The sequence below is a fragment of the Notolabrus celidotus genome, chromosome 16, assembly GCF_009762535.1.
Source record: "Notolabrus celidotus isolate fNotCel1 chromosome 16, fNotCel1.pri, whole genome shotgun sequence".
NCBI classification, from domain to species: Eukaryota; Metazoa; Chordata; class Actinopteri; order Labriformes; family Labridae; genus Notolabrus; species Notolabrus celidotus.
The window spans coordinates 19,046,161-19,066,474 of NC_048287.1; the positions used below are offsets into that span (position 1 = coordinate 19,046,161).

The 20,314-nt window shown below is 39.8% G+C and overlaps 4 protein-coding genes across 5 annotated transcripts; 2 read left to right on the forward strand and 2 right to left on the reverse strand.

Moving 5' to 3' along the window:
• Nucleotides 1-3,415: 3,415 nt before the first annotated feature.
• tdp2b (tyrosyl-DNA phosphodiesterase 2b) lies at nucleotides 3,416-7,515 on the reverse strand. Its single transcript, XM_034705655.1, has 7 exons — nucleotides 7,243-7,515; nucleotides 5,358-5,479; nucleotides 5,107-5,256; nucleotides 4,821-4,912; nucleotides 4,403-4,521; nucleotides 4,126-4,296; nucleotides 3,416-4,003 (listed from the first exon to the last, which is right to left on the reverse strand). Exons 1-7 carry the CDS (start codon nucleotides 7,387-7,389, stop codon nucleotides 3,722-3,724), a joined length of 1,083 nt encoding a protein of 360 aa, XP_034561546.1. The 5' UTR covers nucleotides 7,390-7,515; the 3' UTR covers nucleotides 3,416-3,721.
• Nucleotides 7,516-7,724: 209 nt separating this feature from the next.
• On the forward strand, nucleotides 7,725-9,885 carry acot13 (acyl-CoA thioesterase 13). Its single transcript, XM_034705658.1, has 3 exons — nucleotides 7,725-7,889; nucleotides 8,011-8,195; nucleotides 9,444-9,885. The coding sequence occupies exons 1-3, from the start codon at nucleotides 7,806-7,808 to the stop codon at nucleotides 9,601-9,603; spliced, it is 429 nt and encodes a 142-aa protein (XP_034561549.1). The 5' UTR covers nucleotides 7,725-7,805; the 3' UTR covers nucleotides 9,604-9,885.
• On the reverse strand, nucleotides 9,886-14,602 carry c16h6orf62 (chromosome 16 C6orf62 homolog). The gene is made up of 5 exons (XM_034705656.1): nucleotides 12,907-14,602; nucleotides 12,564-12,740; nucleotides 12,048-12,173; nucleotides 11,318-11,452; nucleotides 9,886-11,218 (listed from the first exon to the last, which is right to left on the reverse strand). The coding sequence occupies exons 1-5, from the start codon at nucleotides 13,033-13,035 to the stop codon at nucleotides 11,093-11,095; spliced, it is 693 nt and encodes a 230-aa protein (XP_034561547.1). The 5' UTR covers nucleotides 13,036-14,602; the 3' UTR covers nucleotides 9,886-11,092.
• A 1,933-nt stretch (nucleotides 14,603-16,535) lies between these two features.
• gmnn (geminin DNA replication inhibitor) lies at nucleotides 16,536-19,891 on the forward strand. Of its 2 annotated transcripts, none has more exons than XM_034704858.1 (7): nucleotides 16,536-16,643; nucleotides 16,882-16,953; nucleotides 17,938-18,039; nucleotides 18,130-18,283; nucleotides 18,370-18,452; nucleotides 18,860-18,970; nucleotides 19,089-19,891. In XM_034704858.1, exons 2-7 carry the CDS (start codon nucleotides 16,897-16,899, stop codon nucleotides 19,311-19,313), a joined length of 732 nt encoding a protein of 243 aa, XP_034560749.1. In that variant the 5' UTR covers nucleotides 16,536-16,643; nucleotides 16,882-16,896; the 3' UTR covers nucleotides 19,314-19,891. The 2 variants fall into 2 exon arrangements, with proteins under 2 accessions (XP_034560749.1, XP_034560747.1); XM_034704856.1 differs by having other exon boundaries at nucleotides 16,541-16,647.
• The last annotated feature ends 423 nt before the right edge of the window (nucleotides 19,892-20,314 follow it).

The window sequence follows — 20,314 nt, forward strand, 5'->3', positions numbered from 1 at the left end:
CACGCCAAATCAAAGCATGAGTCTGAAAATAGCACCTGGCTTGCTTCATACCAGACCCCCTTGAGAGTGACAGATGACAAAATGTTCTCGCTCAGACGGTTTCTCCTTATCTTGCAAACCTCTAAATAACTGTCAGTCCTCAAATATGCAGCAGAAGCAGCAGCAGCAGAAGCACTGTACGGCCAGAAATAATGCTGGCTTCTGGGGCAGTTTGTCACATCGATTTTGAAGGAAAGTCGTGATGGATGTGGCTGTGGTGATACAGAGTGGAGCACCACTTACTCTTGCCCTTGCCTTGCCTGTGACAAGCTATCTGCACAGAGGGGAGAGGAGCGTGTGGGGACGGTGTCTGACAGACATGGTCCAGATAGGTTTTGAACATAGGACACACACACAAACACACACACACACAAAAGAGAAGGAAAGATGCCCACAGACATCTGCATACAGCCTGCATACAACAAAAACACAAAACCCAGCCAGGGTCAATCAATCAGACAGAATCAGACCAGACTCTTGTTGCGTCTGTTACCAGGAGCTGCAGCACACACATTCTCGTGGTACTCTTCACACACAACCCGCCAATCTCTCCCGGGCTCGGGTCAGATCTGTGTCCGATCCATCATCATCCAACCCTGCCTCAAAGGACAAAACCTCCTCTCACAGCCTCCCCGCCAGCACATGGATGTACGTCCACGCAGAACCAAGAACATTCAGTTTGACGGGGCCTCAAATGGAAGCCTGAGTTCTCACTGAGGGCAACGCTTTTGGATGAAGATCCAAAAATACATCCGTGAGGCTGTTGGTGCTTGAAAAACAGAGTGAAATTATAAAAGGGTGAGTGAAATGATCTTGGAAAATGTCCACGCAGCTCTTCAGAGAGGTTGAACTTATGCTGGCAGAGAGGGATCCTGCTCAAGGCAGACGGGTGTGTCACATGACCACTTTCTTAGCCCAGACAGCTGTTGCCTCCATCTGTATCATCAATGACCTGCTGCTGTTCTCCTCCTCCTCTTTGCTGTATAGTGGATAACTGCTCTGTGTTCACATAAAGAAAAAATAGGGCACCTCTGGATGACTACAAGCTTGAAGCTGAGTCAGTATATTTCTGTTATTACACAACAGTTAACTCAACAATTAACAAAAAACTCCCCCAATTGCAACTATTAAATTATTTGATGTAACAGACCAAGACATTTTGAGACATCATATTAGGCTTTGGAAAGTTGCAAGTGGCAAAATTCATGTTAATGCAGATTTTTTTTTTTCCAAGTGCAAACAAAAGTGAAGATCCAGCTTGAATCTGTCTCATCCAATCAGAGAAATCAACAAAAAACATTTTAAAGATTTTAGGTAGTTGGTTAAATTTTGTATTCTTAAACCTGTATGGCACAAATGATCTTACTCAGAGGACAAAGAAGACATTTGTAGTGTTTTAGGTTCTAGGTGAACTCATCAGAGCTGGATAGACCTAATGTGTCCTTTGCTAATCAGGAATCAGAGAGCGAAGGGGGTGGGGGTTTGTTCTGATGACGCCTGCTCCAAGGGAAGAGTCACATCTGTGTCCTCTCCTAAGGTCAGCTCCTCTTCCTCACTCGGTGCTGTAAAAACTGAGCTGTCTGCCCGCCTAGCAATACATGAAAACATACTCTGCTGAAGGGTGCTGTTCAGAGAGGGAGATGTGTTGACAGAAGTTTGGCAGAGACTGTGAGGAGGAAGAGTTACATCTGGTTTAGGGTGGAGACTCAACATTGCTATGATCTTAATGGGTTAGTTCTTACATCAGACATTCAAATCAAGAATGTACATCATAACAATGTGGTTGCATCCGGTTGAGCTTGTTGTCGTATGACCCAGTTAAAGGTGTTGGATAACTCAATGACACAGCTCAAATGAATCAACAACATTATCTGCTGCAAAAATGGCTTCCATTTCCACAGTCATACTCACACATTCAGTTCTTAGAGGACACACACATATAGGCTATTTATTTACAAAAATATTCACCACAAATATAAAACATAACACCCACTAACCTACCCAAACTCTATTTGGTCTCTAAACATTTGTTTTATTTATATAGTGTTGTGAGAATCTACTTTCTACCAAACTGGGCAAGATATTATTCTGGAGAGTTGGCTATGGGCTCCATGAGGGATTCCTTTGACAGTAACAGAGGCTTCATTCCTATGTATTACCCAATGCTAGAAGAAAAAAAACACATGAATCTCCCATGTTTTCCATATGGGATCAAACATGGAGATGTGATCACACGTAAAATGTTACAATACCACTTTTTCGTATACGTACAAAGAATGTTTTCAACTTTGAAACACGCATACTGTATGTTTCACATCACATTATCACATGTTCTGCACTTCAAATTTAACAATGCAAAATTGGTCATACAGTGTCATCCATCAACAACAAGGTGCAAACTATTTCAGAGGCTTCAATAAGCTGCAAATAAAAACATCATATTAAAAAAATCCACCATATATTCTTTTCTTTGGGTTTTGTTGTTGGGCTGTAGCTTCATATTGGTTTATAGCTTAAGCTAAAGTGATGTAGTGTCTAATGTAAAACTGAATTCATAGTGACCATTCAGTATTTTATTTTTATTGTACATCATAAATCTGAGTGTCAGAAAAAGGTCACATTTGCTTTACCCCCAATTCAACTCAGTTGTGCCCTCTAGTGGACAGATCCAGATAGTGGTCAATACTATTATGCAGAGACACTGCTATATGAGGATCCTCAAACAATCCTGTTAAATATTGTAAATAATAGTCTAAAATTAAAACATTGCTTTTAATGCTTTAGTAATATCATTGTTGTGACATTTACACTGTGTCTAGTTTTGTTCTTGCATCATTCACTTGCATCCATTAATTGGGGCAGTCTGTAGGGACTTGGCTAGGGAACTAGAAGGTTCTCCAATTCAAGCGTGGGTATAGATCACAGTATGGAAGTTGGAACTGGTTGCTGGAAAGGTGCTAGTTTACTTCCTGGGCACTACCAAAGGTCCTTTTGAGTGATAAAACAAAACCTCTAACTGCTTTGAACGCTTGATTGTGTGTCACCCCCTCACTTGAGCATCTCTCCACTAGTGCACTAATATTATAATCCATATGATTAATAATGTATTCCACTGCTGTCTGTCTAGTATTGTATTTAGAACACAAACTATCTGTGAATGACTGTAGTGTTGAGAGAATGATGTCCTACCGAGCTCATGATTCTTCAAACTCAACTTGAAGCAAACACAGATGGGACGGGTCAGAAAACCTGAAACTTTGTGTTGTCTGAACCTTGTGAGGTGATTGTTGTTGTTGTTGTTGTTGGGATCTGCTGTTACAAAGGTCAATAATTAACTTTAAGGCTCAACTGTAAAATATCACAACACTGCAAACTCCTTCAGTTGAATATTTATTGGTGCATTCTACTTTTTATTTAATTATTTTACATACAGGAAAAAAATGTTGGGCCAAGATCCCAACAGGAGGCACATTAGAAGATAAGAACAAATCAAATCACTGTATAAAATGTACAGATAACCAACCTCAGATATGAGGTCGAGACATCTTTCACAGAGAACGTATAAGTGTGGTCAGCACTTTGCCCTTACAGCAGGTTTGCACTGCAGCTATAAAACACACCAAAAAGACAAGACCAGCTTCATTTAAGACAGTGGGACTGGTATGTTTCAGCTTGTGCATTTCTACCCCAAAGAGAAGCTACAGTAGATTCCCCAGTGATCACTCGTGTAGCGTCCACAGTCCAGCTTCTCCAGTCCCACTAGGGCCATGTGGTCAGGGGCAATGCAGGGGACGCCGACCTTTGTAGCCGGGCGGAGATAGACTCGGTCGAAACGACAACGACTGACGTAGGGAACAGACTTGTTGCTGTTGGCTTTGGTGTCCCAAGTGTAGCGGCAGTGCTCCTGCTTCCCCAGACGCTCCCACAAGTCACAGACACTTGGGGGCAGACCAACCTTCACCACCTGAGACAAAGAGGTAATGTATAGGCGTAGACATGTAGTGTATTGCTGACATTATTTGGGATTTTGAGACATTAAAAATTGCACGATTATAGTCACACAATAAGCAAAGACAAAGGAACAACCTCAGCGTCTCGAAGGTTTGTGTCCCCTCCAAATAGAACTGTAACATCATCACGCGCTTCTCTCATCCTCTGCATCACCACTCGCAGCTGTTTCATCCGCTCTGCCGCTTGGCCTTTACAGCTCTCTAAGTGGGACGTCATCAGGCAAAGTTTCTGGTCTTTGAAAGTTACCTGATTTCAATGAGGAAAAAAAAAGTAAACAAAAAAGGTGCTTAAAAAGGTGACATTAATTTGTAGCAATGATACAGGTAATATGGACAGCTATCTGAGCACAAACCTGAGCTACGAGCAGATTCCTCATCATTTGAGTGGTGGGGTAAGCAACAATCTCACTCTCTATTAACTTGACTCGAGACTTCTTCAGCATCATGCCTGTGAAGTAACCATCTTCACCACCTGATCAGGAAGAGGAAAGGTGGAGAGGGAGGATAGGTTAATCTGCTAAACTTAGCCACAGCTTATCTCACAATACTTTGTTAGAACAATGACATAACACAACAGACATTATGATGAGAGCAGACCAAAGCAAATGTATTTCTTTTAACAGTCATAGCTGGGTGCTATTTAAATTCAAACCTTGACTGCATAACAGTGAGCCAGTGTGAACAATACCTGGAGGCTGAAATGAGGCAGCTTTTCCTACTGTAACTGGTCATAAAGGAGTCTTTAAAAAAGGCATTTTGAACATACCATACCTTCAATAATGAGGTAGCTGACAGCTCGTTTCTTCAAGTACTGGACATAAGGTGGAATGAGCTCCTGGAGAAACACCACATCTGGAGTATATCTACATGAAGAGAAGAATCACCGTCTTATAACCTCTGGAGCAGACTATTGTATCTTTAGCAGCACTACTCTGCAGCTGTCCTCTTATAGCAACAGAGTTTAATGTAAGGTTAAAATTGAATTCTGTTTGAAATATGATCCATAAATGAGACATCAAGTGGTGCCAAAAAAGTAGGAGTATAGACACAAGCTTACAAGACCAAGAAGGAGCACAGGCCTCTGGCACGTTCTGCAAGGTTGTCTGTATCAAGTCCATCCACGTTCCAGGAGATCAGTGATAGTTTGCTTTCATCTTCTTCTGATGTTTTATGTGCAGAGGCTGAACTGTCTTCAGTCAAATCTATACTGGAAGTTTTCAGAGATAATTCACTGTGTTAGAGGGTTTAAAGCTAATCAGAGTCACTACAGTTAACATGTGCCTTAAAAGGGGTAGACAGTAAGCTTACCATTCTTCTGGAGGTCTCTCCTCCACCTTTTGCTTCTTTGTGTTGGGACCAGGCTCACTCTCTATTAAATCTTCTTCAAACACTTTCTCCAAGTCAGCCTCAAAGAATGAGTTCAAAGCTCTCTGAAAGACAATTAAATGTTAAGATAAGCCTCAGCCTTCTGACTGATGATTTTCATGCCATCCATAACAGGTTTTAAAACATAAGGGCCTTACAATGATACCTTTTTTATTTCATCATTGACTGAAGGCCTGGCATAGAACATATGTGCACAAAACTAGCTTCAAAATTGTGCCAGCAGCCTCAAACTTCTACCTCAAATTTTGTTCAAACAAGCTGTAAGTAAAAAGAGAAGTCTTTCAATTTTACACAAAGCCAATATAGGGATTTGGGACTTCTCTGAAAGCTCTGGATTATCCAAAATGTTCCTTTAACATTACCTTGATCACCAAGCACATCAATTTAAACCCAATGCAACAGTCAATAATATGGGTATTTTTTAATCCTTTAATCAGGGATACTACATGACATGCCCATGACACAATAAAAAAAACAGTTGAGAAGTAGTATGGAAATGTTTGGGGAATCTTTAACCCAAACTAAGGATTTACATTCACTTAATTTGACCACTTTTGGTTTGGTGTAATAAGAAGGTTTCTTTCAAGCAGAAAACATAATGAAGAAGCAATACAATACACTCAAACACCTCTCTGGCATAAAATAACTGTGGACCATATCCTACTGTATGACATTATAATGGACAGTAACAGTAAATTTAAAAGTACATTTTTTGAGTGTCTGTACTTTACTTGAGTATTATTTTTTGGGGAACGTATTACTTTTACTCCACTACATTTCTATCAGTGCTCTAGTTACTCACTACTTTTGCTTTGAAGTCAGCTCATGAATTTCCTTCTCTTTTCTGAAATCTGATCCCTAAGACAGTAAAATATGTTTGTGTAGTTCTGTTTGTCTCAGTGGTTTAGCTGTCCCTGTATATCAAACACAGAGCAAATTTCACTCAGATCTGGCAGTTCATGTCGAGGTGGTAATGATGGCTATAATTTTCAACTTGAGCACCCATGGTCATATCTTCAGAACTGTGTTAGAGGTTTTTGAAATGAAGAATGATACGTATCGTTTGAAATGCTCTCCCTGTTTCCCACTCTGCCCAAACACAAAAAATCACTGTCCAACCTGAGAAAGTGTGTTGAGCTACATAACGTTTGTTTCATTCCTGATGAACATTTCAAACTAAGTTGTCTGTGCTTGGAGTAACTTAGTTGCTGTTTTATTTCATGGTATAGTTTTAGAGATTTCAAGTATTTTTTTCTAAATAAACATAATGTAACAGAATGTTTTCCTATGTATTCTTGACTGCACCCATGCTTTGTAAAAATAAAACTTTTAGAGATTTTTTAAGAAATACTTTGAATATTTAAATATTTTTAAAATCAAGTACTTCAGTTCTTTAACTCAAGTAATAATTTGACAGAGAAACTTTCACTTGTATTTGAGTAATATTTGACCTGGAGGATCTATACTTTGACTTAAGTAGTGAAGCTGTGTTCTTTGTCCACCACTGAGTATAAGGCACCATGACAAACAGCTTCAATATATTAATATCCCTGACTGCATCCAAAGATGGAAGATACACTCCTAATCCCGTGCACACAGTGTGTATGTAAACAGTATAACCTCTCCTGTTTCGCCTACCTTCTGTGACAGTAAGAGTGTCATGTCACTTCAGCCACCCATTATCACTCTAACGCATTACAAGCGTTATTTAATAATATTATTTTATACAGTCTATGATTACAAGCTGTCTTTGTCACCGAAATATGGTGTTAAAACGGTTAAAAATGAGTTGGTGTCTGTTCTGTACCTCCATCTCCCACTCATTCTCAGCCAGGTAGCACTGAGCCACAGCGCTGTCTGTCCCAGTTATTGCAGCAAACTCTTCGCAGAGACGGGTTCTGTTTTCTTCCACATTAGAAACTGACGGTTTGTCCAAGTCGTATGTAGAGGCCATGTTTTCCTGTCACACTTTTTATTTACCGAACAAGTAAAACTAGAGCTGAATGCTACTGTTTGTTATCCCATGTTTCTTTTACTCAGCAAGTCATAAAACGTGTACCAGCAATAGGGTTCCGGGTGAACTTGAGAACTACAACTTTATTTACAGTCTATGACTACAACAAATTCCAGAATAATACTTTGTTTATTATCACAAATGAACAACTCCATACAAAACGTATAGGTTATTAAAGGTTTATATCACATACTTTGAATTTATGTGCATAAAACGTTCAGGTCTGAAAGGTGAGTGGAAATCGGTTCAGCTACTAGATTAGCTCTTAGTTTAACCCGGACGGATATAAGAACGCAACAGCTTCCGGTTAGACGTAAACACAAGTTTGACTTTGACCACATTCATTTGAGTTAAACATGGGTTCTATGCCTTTAAATTCGTTAAAACAATTAATGAAAGCGATGTTAGATACTCCAGGCTTCGACAAAGTCCTTAGCAAGGTGAATATATGCGTCATATGTGAGAGATCATATATATATTTTTATTTTATTTTTGTGTATAACTTGAACACAGTTCCTCAGCTCAGACTATCTCAAATATTTGCACGTGTTTTTCCCTCAGGTGAAAATTTTGTCTGCAAGCCCAGGTAATCTGGTGTGTGAGATGCAAGTAGGAGAGGAGCACACCAACCGGGGAGGGACGCTACACGGCGGAATGACAGCCACCCTGGTGGATGTCATCTCCACGGTAGCTATCATGAACACCGAGAGAGGGGCTCCGGGAGTCAGTGTGGATATGAACATCACGTGAGTCCGATTCATAATAAACTCTGGTATGCCCATATGCAGTGGACTTTTGAGCTACAGATGTAATCAGAAATTGCAATCATCATATCAAACACCGTTTTGTGAAATGTGTCTCAACCTTTTACAGATTCCCAAAACGTACAACCACAAATGTCTCGATATTTCAGTTATAACTTCTATAGATAGATTTATATGTATTATTATATTTCTACAATTTCATTTAGCAGACGCTTCTGTCCAAAGCGTCGTACAACACAAGCACGAATTTAGACTGGAAGAAAAATCTTAGTAAGTGCGACAAAGTGCTTCAAATTGATTGGCCACAGGTTCTGCCATCTAGTGCCAGTAGAAGTGCCAGGTTGTTGTTGTTTTTTTAAAGATAATGTAGCCCAGCTAATCACAACAAATAATTCAAGTCAACAATATTGTTCAACATTCAATATTCAGTGCTGAAGATTCAATAAGAGCTGGGTTTTAGACCTTCTGATTTATTCTACCCCTGAGGAAAAAGAGAAGGGTCAGGTTAAGTGCCTAAGTGTTCCCTGAAAACTTGAGTCTTCAGACATCTCTTAGAAGTAGAAAGGGACTCTGCGGATCGTAAGGAGTTAGGAAATTCATTCCACCAGTTGGGAGCAACAGAGGAGAAGACTCTAGCTAGAGATTTGGAGCCATGCTGGGCTGGGTGCACCAGGTGTCTTTCACAGGCAGAGCGTAGTGGGCGAGAGGGAGTGTAGATCTGGATGAGGGATTCCAGGTAGGCAAGAGCCGTTTTTTGTCAGTTTTGTAGGCCAGAAGAAGAGCTTTGAATTTGATTCAAGCTGCCACTGGAAGCCAGCGAGGAGAGATTTTCCACGGTAAAGTGGAAGCCAGTGAAGAGAGATATTTGTTGTCCTTTGATTGGTTAACTGTACATACTGAGTCCCTATTCTGAAATCAGTTTTTAAGTCATAGAATTTAGCCCCCATGGAAGCCAGATAAGAAAATTCTGAGCTATTTTTTCCAACATAATCTACAGTCCCCATTCCAGGCTTAGATAAAGAAAGGTTAACATTCAAGAAACCCATTCATTACAAGGGTAACCCATGTGGTGTCAGCTGATCTTAAAATGAAAAGGAACTTCATTTCACATTCCATTGTTTTTATTACCAATGACTTTGGCCCCTCACCTTCAATATGTTAACCAGATTGGCTTGAAGATTAACTCCAGAAACTTCAAAATGACTGGGAGCAAATGTCAATGTCTTACAGATACATGAACGCTGCCAAGATGGGAGAGGACGTACTGATCACAGCTCAGGTTCTGAAACAAGGACGAACGCTAGCGTTTGCATCTGTAGACCTCACCAACAAGGTCACAGGGAAGATCATAGCACAAGGAAGACACACTAAACACCTTGGCGGCAGCTAAACTGTCTCCCGTCAGTGCCTGTCTGTAAATCACATATCATGAATGTGTACTGTCAAAACAATGGATTTAAAGTGTAAGCTGTAAAGCTGTAAACTTACCTCTGCCTGTAAATAGTTTGTCAAACTCTAGATTTTGAACAAAAAATGTTGACATGTGCCATTGTTACATATTTGTCAAGTTATAAAGAAGTACTAATGGCAGTATCATTGTGCTCAATATGATGTAACTACTGTATCGCTGGTACTGTATCATGCACATGCAATAAAACAAATGGACAACAGATGCTTTCAGAATTTGCACTGTATTGGGATATGCTCAGCAGTATTGATTTGAGAATCAACAGAAAAAACCCAGAAGTTACACGCCTTATCCTTTAAACTGAACACACTGAATCAACAAGGAGCAAAACTATATGTACCTCATTTGACAAAAAAAAAGCCAGCAAAATCCAATTTTAATTTATGAGCATGGCAGCAAATTATCTTCATTTTAGTAGGTCAAATTAAAGAAAAATCAGTTAGCTTACATCAACTTTGGTTAGGTTTGTTAAACATTAATGTCACCATTTCAGCTTCTCACCAACCCACATCCCGAACAAAACAAAACATAAAACATCAGATTTCAGTAGCTTAAATGAATGGTGCATGAGCGGCTTGAATGGTGACCGTGACCTTCAACATCTAACCAACACGTCTCAACTTTGTGCACAATGCCTTTCAAGTCACTCAAGATTTTAGCAAAGGCCTGCCTAGCATGTTTCAGAGGAAAGCAAATGACACCAAAACATTTTTTAAAAGTCCAGCAAAAAAACTAAGGCGGTTTATAAGAAGCCATACCTACACCATATGATTTGACAAATATTGTTCATCTTGTTTTCTTTGCTTATACAGGTGTTTTAACGCCTATTCACACCTGTCCTTGGTCAAAAGATTGTGTAAAGTTGTTCTAGAAACTCCATTGACATTACCAACAAGCTTTAACAATCCTCTCTTATGACAACAAGGATATAAAAACACGTCCATCAGAGAACCACCGTGAAGACCTGTGTGTTGTTTGTTCCTGTTTTGATGCAACATAAAGAGTTCCTTCAATGACCGGTGCTGTTGACAGTGCGGCTCCAAGAGAACAACCAACCACTCAAAATCAATGTTCGTGCAGGTTCAAATAAAAAAAAAAAACAGATGAGTGAGTAGGAGGGAATGAAGAGGAGGTAAAATAAAAAAAAAATGGGGGAACCAATCCAAAAAATGGCAGAAAGAGGAGGAGGAACATTGGGAGTGTGAGGGGAAAAAACAAGGATGGGAACTGAATCAACTGCAGGTCAGGGATGGGAGAACGAGTAGGTAACAAAAGAAGGAGAGATCCAAGCACAAGTTCAAATCTTTTAAAAGGAAACGGGTGAAGATGAGTACATCAATTTGCTTCTGAAGGCTTAGGCAGAAGGGAGAGTAAGGGCTTTTCCCTATGTAGCTGGGTGAAGCAGGGAGCCCTAATCAGGCATGTATGGGCGGAGGTGATCCTCGATGTCTCCCACACCCCAGCAGGTCAGCTGGTCCTGGGGCAAATACAGGCAGAGGCTGCACAACTTGAAAACTGTGGCCTTGGTTTTAGGAGTCTGGGGAAGAAGAACACAAAGAACATTTGTGGTCAAATGTATTACGAGACAGATTGAGGTTTCAGTACCATCAGTAATGATTTCAGTGGACTGACTCACCTGTAAGTGCTGTCTATCCATGAAGAGAAATACAGACTGAGTTGGGTTGTTCATGACCATTCCAGCCTTGTCTTTACGACCCAGAGCATGCAAGCACTGCTTCTCGTAGTCTCCATGATGAAATTCAAACTTGGCCTGTAAATCAAAAGTAGATACTTGAACTAACAAGTGCACTAGTTATATCCACAATTTACCATACAGGCAAGTATGACAACTCACATTCTTGTTTTTGTATTATGTACACTTCTAAAAATTCAGTCGAAGCAGGAAATATTTGGTCCAATAATAATAATTTACAATGTTGTACTATCCATTACTCAGTCAATAGCCAACCTTGATTCAAACTATATGTAGAAAATGTGAGACTTAACATTGTGCGGTTTATTTTCCTTGCTTAATAAAGTATGCATGTAAGTATGATGGTTAAATCTGGCTTCAGTTAAATGAATCAAACTGTCCCCACCATTTAAATAATGCTGCAATTCTCTGTGTGACGATATCGGAAACTGATCATCTCTTGCTTTGTTGGTCTATCAGACAAGACATCTAATGACATCCCATTAATCAGCTCTGGAAAATAAACCTTTTATCCACTTGATCCATTACTTAATCTATAAAGTGGTTAACCTATTCAGCCATAATAAGAATAAGTATTAGCTGTAGGCCTAAGGCTGAAAATAAAAACAGGCTTTTACAGTCTGTGAAGTCTGACTAAGTGCCACATCCTGACCTGAACAGGCCTAAAGGGTTCATCATCAGCCCCCTTCCATCTGGAGAAAAGCAGACAGACAATCTTCTCAATGTCGTTGCGTGGCCAAAGGATGAAGTCCATCTCCTGTGTGCAGCCTATCACATCCTTCAGGAATAAGAGAAGGTACAGTGTAAGAAAAACAACACAGCTTGACAGTAACTTCTGTTAAGTTTTGCACTCCTGGGGCCCTTTCACAAAGCAGGTTCAGTTTGAACCCAGAGTCTATTAACCCTGAAACGAGGGACACTTTGGGTTTCCTGTTTCAGAGAAAGAGGTAACAGAAGCCCAAATAATGTTGTCCTTTTATAGTCGTGGTGCACACACTATGCTCCAAATTAATCATCTCAGAGTTGATTGACCAAACTAAAATCAGGTGTTCTGAAACCAGAAACTTAAGATTGTCCCATCTGAGGGTTAATCAACGTAGACTCTGTTAGACTCTGAGTTTGTTGAACCTCTTTTCTGTAACAAGCCCGATATAGTGCACTGGCTTACCCTTCGCATCGACTGGTATCGGGGGGCGTGTAGTTGCACAACATCTTTTTGCAGGAGTTCTATTGAGCTCTCGAGTGAGTAGCTGGAATCCCGCACACCTCGTAGGATGTTTTCCTCATAATTGTTGGTCATCACTGGCACCACCTCTGCGACCTCAAAAAGTGCAGACTTCTTCTTCTGTAACAACGAAGTGCAGACACAAACATACATTGAATCATTATTTTGCTTTGGTAAGGAATAAGACATTTGAATTCATAAAAATCTACTGGGAATTTTTCTGAGGGCCGAGGGACAAGTATGGTTAAAGTTGTGTGTTATGAACTATTCCACTTTACGGACAAACCTTTTCTTTGAAAACGAAGGCTATATAAATCTTGAAGTCAAACTGGTCGGCCAAAGATTCCCTTTTCTTCCGAAGTTGAGCTCTAAGTCGATTTCTTGTCTGATTTCTTCGGGAAGTTGGGTCCCCCATGGTTAGATTTTGATGGTAGTGTCTTCCTCGTGTGCAAAAATATTTTTCGGCTACACTCTCTACTTCTGTATTTATAAAGGTGGATCAGGGGTGGTGCTAGCTACCCTTTGCAGAAACAACGCATCAAACAACTCTAGGCTAGATCTGTGAATTACCCACTAACTACAAACTGAAAAGGTCAACAAATCAGAGGCAAAACTAAGTCATTTTAATTTTTGTAAGAGGGCAGTGTCGAGGAGGGGAATGACCAACGAGCTAAGACTACATCTCCTGATGACTTAATCAGAAATCCATGTTTTAAGACATGATTTTTAAGCCAATTTAGCTTTTATCAACCTGCCGTCGACAAGGGAATACAAGATATAAATGAAGAGCAACTGAAATTTTACTAACTTTGTTCTGTGTGTGTAACTTAACAAAAATGGTAGCTATTGTAAAAGCCCATTTCTTTTTGCTAGTAAAAATTGAAAGTACAGAGACTAGCAAGTGGACATATATTCTAATGTTTGGGTCATTTCAAAGTCCCTCATCCATGGCTGTCATTTGTGTGTGTTTCTCTGTAGAGGCTGCGTTATGTGCGTGTTACAGACAGATTGGGGATACAGACAAACATGGCAGGTAAATACAGATGCCAGGAGATGTTGGCACCGGGTAACATCGAGGACTACAGTGAAAGTACCTTGACATTTCCTTAACTCTTACTGCCACTCACTCGGCCAGCGGCCTGCGGTGTTGCCACTGCTGATAGTCATGATGTGGGCGTATTTTTAGCACACTAGCTACGGTGAGCTAGCAAGCTAATCTAGGCATTCACTTCCGACACTAACTAGTAGTGAGCTGACGGTAAAGCTACATCTTATCTTCTGACTGATTGGCTTAATTTAGGCCTGTGTGTGGTTGGCTAGCTAGCGTTCAGTCATCTTTCCACCTGTTTACATTTTCTTGCTCTGTTTAATGTGGCTGCCAGTGCTGTGAGAGTCAATAGCTGTGCAGGGTTGACTGACTAGCTCTTTTTGCTTATGCTCAGCATTTTTTTAGCTCGATATAACTCGCTTCAGTCGTAACTTGTCAACAGCTACATGAACAAAAAATCGGCCTGGAAATCGATAAGCCAACCAACGAGGAACGCTGAATTGCGAAATACACGTTAGCTAAACACGATCTCCCCTTTCCACGCCTGAAGTTTCGAGGTGTTCGCTGAGCTTGTTTTCTTTCTCTTCTTTTCTTCAGTCGTCACAACCTTCGACTCGCCCTGCTGCATGCCATGTCAAGATAAATCGACAATCCAGCTGAAATCCTCCGTTCTTTCAGTCGACGTGGTGCGTGTTCTGTCTCCCGGTGGGCCCATATTTAACGGCGTGTCGTCCAACGATGTTCCGTTTGGTTTCTTTGTGTGTTTTTCGAGCAGCTAATAATGGCACACACAAGCTCGTCGAACCACAGCCTCCCCAAAATGGCTGCGCCGTCAACTACAAAGATATGACGTGTGTTGACATGTGACCGCACGAGGAAAAAAACATCAGCACGAAGCCTTCTTTCTTCTTCTTCTTCTTCTTCTTTGTGGTTAATGGCGGCTCGCAAACAGCTCTTAGGTGCATACCGCCACCTAGTGTACAAGAGTGTGCATTATCATTTAAATTCCTCATTAAATTCTTCCTATCAGTCTTGTGTCCGATTGGAAAATATAGAGCGCCCTCCTGACTGCTCTTATCCCTCCTGCTTCTCCCTCTGTTGCTAATTTGTCTGCAACCTCATTTCCTTTCACCCCCTCATGTTCTGGCACCCAACAGAACTGTACATCTACACCACCCCTGTGAAGTCTAAGCAAACTGTGGTGGATATCAATGAGTACATTTTCTCATACATAGTATTTGATGTGTGAATGCTTTCCAAAACTGCTACTGAATCTGTGCACACCACCACCCTAGTCTGACCTCCTCCACCTACTGAAGACTGATGATTACTGCCACCATTTCAGCTGTGTACACTGATAACTGATCAGATAGCTTTTTAGACAACTTACTTTCAAATTCTGGTATATACACCAATTCCCACACAACCACTTGTGCTCCATCTGTATATATGTTAAGGTAACTATAATAATTGCCCCTCAGATACACACTTGTTTTTACTTCAACCTTGTTCATCCTCTATTCTCTCTTAATTTCTAGGACACTCATGTCCACTTTAACCTCAGGGTAAAGCCACGGGGGTATATTACTGACAGGAGTGGGATGGGCAAACTCAACATTATCTATTCCAAATACTTTGGCACATGCGTTCATAGACCATCCAAACCCTCTCCTCTGGAACCTGGAGTATTCCCAGCTGTTCTTTATGGTCTGTGCTGCAGGATTTTCATCCCCACTTCCTTTTAGCTTGACCCAGCACAAAACCTTTCTTGTGGACATTACATGATGACAGTATACTGAAAGTTGCCTTTGGTAAAGGAGAGGCCAAGTCTTTGAAAAGGAGGGCAGTAAGAGATGAGTGGCAGAAAAAAGTGGGATAAGGATACAAAAGGTAGGCACTTCTACAGCATCCAGAAATCCATTGATGTGACCGATTTTAAAGGGAGGGATAGGACAGAGGAGGTGTTAATTGCCAGACTAAGATTGGGTTATTCATGACTGAAATCGACTCTATACTTCTGGCCAAATGTTTGTCGGTGAACTGTGATGTTCGTAATGTTGAGGAGAATGTGAAACGTGGTTATGAAGTGTAAAAAATATGACATACAGAGGAGGGGATTGCGTCGTAGAGTGCTTAGACTGGAGCGGGGTTGGAGTTTGAAGGGAACTCTGGGGAGGAATGAAGGAAAGGGAGAATGCTACAGGGCTCTTTTAGTGTATCTAAAAGAAACAGGTTTACATCAGGTAATTTAATTACTGTAGTTATTCAATTAATTATTAATTTTAATTAATTAGTTAATTAATTTTGTTTATTTGTTTGTGTGTATTATTATTTGTGTGTAGTATTATTATTATTATTATTATTATTATTATTATTATTATTATTATTATTATTGTCTATTGGCATTATTATTACTATTATTATTATTATTATTATTATTATTATTATTATTATTATTATTATTAGTTATTCAGCTGTTAATATTATATACTTATATTATCTAATTGATTAGTTTTTGGTTATTGTCTGATTATTTGTTTTCATGTTTGCATGATGTAGAATGTTACCTGAAGTACAACACTGGTATGCACCTTTTTTATTTTTAAACAATATGTTTATTGAGTTTTTTAACCATTTCCAAAGACACACAAATACAATTAAAGAAATTCTAAGGAAAACAAAAATATATATATATACATACACATGCACATATATACACATATATAAAATAAAAACAAACAAACAAACGAACAAAAAAAAACTTAATTACAAAATGTTACAACATTATTTGTATGCACCTTTTTAGTCTGGTTGGTCTGGTTGCGATCCGCCATTAACTCCAGAGAAGAAGAAGAAGAACCTCTCTTGTGAGTGACGCTTTTGTCACGTGATCAAGTGGGAGTATTTAAGCTCCTGGCGCGAGATCTATTCAAGAGAATATACGCTTCCTCACAACCAGGTGTGGCCCTACAACAGTAAGTAAGTTGGCTTTCTGTTAGCTCAAACTGTAAAATAACTAGTTAGCAACACACTCGATCGTTTGGTAGGTTCCTCAGCTTCCCATACAAAGCTGGCGGCACATTTAAGCTGAAATTACGACACTGCTTCACAATACTGAATGTTATCATCGCGTGTAATAATGTAGCATCTACAGTTTATCACAACATGACCTATCGTACAAAAATAACATCATGTCAATCGTTTTCCCACCAGGTCTGAGAAAAGAACATGAGTTTCGGTGCCAAGCTTAAACACAGCCAGCAGAGGTCTAATGAGAACATTAAGGTGAGTACCTGATTGTTCCCTGGTGTGAAATATTCTTTAATGAATTATGTGTTATCCGTGCACCCACTATTCCAGGCGGCGAGGGTTTAGTGGTTTATGTATGCAAAAAAAAAAAGTACACTATCGTTTTGTTGATGAATGCGTCACACAAGGCCATTTCTCCCTGTATGTTCAACAATACATGTCCATTATCTCAACATTTGGTTTCATTAGATGGCAAAAAGGGAAATCTGTTTTTTAAAGCATGTGTAATTAATATGAAGAGTGATTAGAGAAGCCAGTCAATGTGAGTTCTTCTTATCAAGTCTGGATTTTTACGTTTGGAAATAAGTCTGAGTAGGATGTTGATGAATCCCTATTTAAATAGAAGTAAGCTTACATATCAGTATTTAGTAGAAAATAATCATTATTCTGATATGATGCTGAAAGCACTATGATTTTTTTCAACCCATGTAATGTCCTCGAAACAGTATCACTGCTTTTGTTAAAGAGATCATGAAGTGTCTTAACTGTTTTTGTGTTAAAGTGCTTTAATTTTAAAAATGATTCTCTATCCAGTAGGTAAATGCATTTCCTCCCAAAGGTCAGCCTTCTTTACGGGAATGAAACACACTAGCAGTCTTGTATTGCTTTGGCCAAATATTAACAAACTGAGCTGTTAAGCTACTCTAATGAGCCTGGAGGAGAAACTTTCCCACGGCTGTTCCCACACCTGTAGACCTGTCGCACATGTCAGCAGTGTTGTCTCACTCATGCCTTCTCACTCATGCCTTCTCCCATGGTGACAGTGTAACCAAAGTAAAGTGTGCAAAATGATGCTAAGCCCCTCTGAATAGACTTTGAGAATGAGAACGTGGGTCGTTGTAGTTTCCCATGGGACTTGAGACTCATGTGGGACAGGGCTAGGCTTTTTCCTTCTATTGTCTTACACCTAAAATGTATGATCTACTGAGCTGTAAGTCTACATTTTGCTTTGTTCCCCAGACCTTTTTCACACCCTCTCAAAAGGCAATGGGCCCTCCCAGGCAATCTCTGCAGGTCCTCCAGTCCTCAGCGGTCAACACAGATTTGGGAAGGTCAGCTCAGGTATGATGTGGCTTTTCTTAAAACAAACTTTGTAAATCATTTTTCCAGAAATACAAAAATGATGAGCTATAATCATCTTTCACTCTTTAGATGGGTAAGGCCATTGCCAAACGGAAACAGTGGAGCGCAGAACAAACAAGAGGTCCAAAGAGGGTGAAGGTAGAAGTGAAATCCACACAAACAGAAGAAACTCAGTGTTCAGCAGATGACCTGTCCAATGAAGCATATGAGCTTATGGTTAAAGGTAGGAAGAGAATCCTTAAACATTTTGTAAAAACACCTGAGTTTGTTTTATTTTGACTGGAGCTTAAATTTCTGTTGCTTTTGTAGAAGCTCCCCCTTCAACGTATTGGAAAGAGGTGGCTGAGGAGCGGAGGAAGGCCTTGTACAATGTTCTACAGGAGAACGAAAAGGTGAGTTACTAATCACTAAGAAGGGTAATGTTTAGCTGTAAGTTGAGCTGTTCCCACGCTCTCACTGACTGAGTCAACCTTAGCTGGCCCCAGTTCAGGTGGCACTTACTTTAAAAGTAACCTGAGGTAAAGTGCACCTGATGTAAAGTAAACGTTTGTTTTTTTTCATCTTTTTGAAAAATAAAACTAAACTGAAAAAATTATTTGATAAGTTTAATTTTTCCCATGTCATTTCACTACTTAAAAAAAAAACCCCAAAAACAAATTAAAAGATCAAGTTTATAATGTGTTGGGGCAGTTTTATTGTGACAAAAGTTGGGTTCTTCTCTCCCTTTGTGCCACAGTTCTGCTTTTGTTTTCCTTTAAGAGCTTGCTGCCCATCATCTGACGAGTATATTTTTCCACAGTTGCACAAAAACATTGAAGCAAAAGACGAACAGATATCAAAGCTCAAGTTTGAAAATGAGGAGCTGCAGGAGCTGGCACAACACGTACAGTACATGGCTGATATGATTGAGGTAAAACATTTGCTCCTCATGTTTGTGTAGTTATGCTTATTTAGTTTTAAGAGACTGAAAGGAGCTCTGTACCAGTGGCTAAGCTTGATGGATCTTTTCCCATCTTTTCATCTTTCAGAGGCTGACTGGGAAGAGCCCTGACAATCTGGAAGAATTGAGGGATATTGCCCTGGATGAGGATGAGGATGATGATGATGGTGGTGATGATGATGACGACGATGATGAAGAAAACAGTGAAGTGACATCCCGGAATGAGAAGGACTCTGATTACATTCAAAGTGATTCAGAGGAAGAAGAGCCCTTTGACCATGAGCAACCTGAAACATCTGAAGATCAGGATTAAGGGACATTTTTTTCTCTGTGATGGGACTTAAAGCTGCTTGTACAGGTCAGCACAAGTGTGCTTTAGCAGTAAAACATGACTATCCATTTGACTGACTGACTGACTTGGCTTATCAGTAACTGTCTGATCAAGTGTTTTCGAAATGTCCCCAAGTTTGGATTTTTAAGCCGTTAACAGAATGGGCTGGTTTTATTATTTTGTAACGATTTTGGCTTTTGTAGTCCGTTCTTGTTCAGGTTTTTTCCACAGACTACTTTTTTAAAACGCTGCAATTGAAGCACAGGTGGAGATGCTCATTAATGGTGGCTGAATTCCATTAGCCTGCTTCAGTTTCAGGGTCCTGATGTCCATGTTTGCTTACAGTCACTGTAGCTGCTGGAACACTGGAGTAGACTGGAGCCATTGTTAATCATTGTATATCTGTCCTTTTCTTACTGTGACGTATCTGAATGTGAGCTGTGAAAGAAAGTGTTTTGCTCCAAATGATAGTGACATTCACTGTCAGATGTTTTGGTTTACTTGTGCTTTTTGTGGCACACTTGTATATAAAAAAAAACATGTAAAATAAACACTTTTTTAAAAAAGACATCTTGTTTCCTCATGTCTTTTAAATTGTGTGGGGGAAATGTCAAACCCCTGAAATGTTGCATCACAAAGAATTTGAACTCTTGGTCACAACTTTTTTTTTTTTTTTTTTTTTTTTTTTTGGAATTGATCAAATTTCTAAAATATATTAAATGAAAAGTTATGTCTAGATTATTTTCATTTCAGAGAGGAATATTTTACTTTCTTAAACAACAGTCGCTTGTTCTGATTCAAATTACATAAGAGCAGTAAGATTAAACCAAACATTCATTCTCATGAGCCCTTGAGAAAAGTCCCTGTCTGGGGCCTTCTCTGCCCCTGAACTTGTGGAGCCTTTGAGCTCAATGTTCCCCTCAATCTCAGCCTGGATGATGGGCTGGGCCTATCTCAAAGTTCTATGTTTTAAAAACCTATCA

Coding starts and splice junctions, on each gene's coding strand:
- tdp2b (XM_034705655.1), bottom strand. CDS start 7,389: ATGGCCTCTACATACGACTTGGACAAACCGTCAGTTTCTAATGTGGAA. Junction 4,913..5,106: donor CTGTGCTCCTTCTTGGTCTT/GTAAGCTTGTGT, acceptor CTCTTCATGTAG/ATATACTCCAGATGTGGTGT. Junction 4,004..4,125: donor CAAACCTTCGAGACGCTGAG/GTTGTTCCTTTG, acceptor TCTTTGTCTCAG/GTGGTGAAGGTTGGTCTGCC.
- acot13 (XM_034705658.1), top strand. CDS start 7,806: ATGGGTTCTATGCCTTTAAATTCGTTAAAACAATTAATGAAAGCGATG. Junction 7,890..8,010: donor TCGACAAAGTCCTTAGCAAG/GTGAATATATGC, acceptor TTTTTCCCTCAG/GTGAAAATTTTGTCTGCAAG. Junction 8,196..9,443: donor AGTGTGGATATGAACATCAC/GTGAGTCCGATT, acceptor AATGTCTTACAG/ATACATGAACGCTGCCAAGA.
- c16h6orf62 (XM_034705656.1), bottom strand. CDS start 13,035: ATGGGGGACCCAACTTCCCGAAGAAATCAGACAAGAAATCGACTTAGA. Junction 12,174..12,563: donor GATACCAGTCGATGCGAAGG/GTAAGCCAGTGC, acceptor TTATTCCTGAAG/GATGTGATAGGCTGCACACA. Junction 11,219..11,317: donor TGGATAGACAGCACTTACAG/GTGAGTCAGTCC, acceptor CTTCTTCCCCAG/ACTCCTAAAACCAAGGCCAC.
- gmnn (XM_034704858.1), top strand. CDS start 16,897: ATGAGTTTCGGTGCCAAGCTTAAACACAGCCAGCAGAGGTCTAATGAG. Junction 18,040..18,129: donor ATTTGGGAAGGTCAGCTCAG/GTATGATGTGGC, acceptor TTCACTCTTTAG/ATGGGTAAGGCCATTGCCAA. Junction 18,453..18,859: donor TTCTACAGGAGAACGAAAAG/GTGAGTTACTAA, acceptor ATTTTTCCACAG/TTGCACAAAAACATTGAAGC.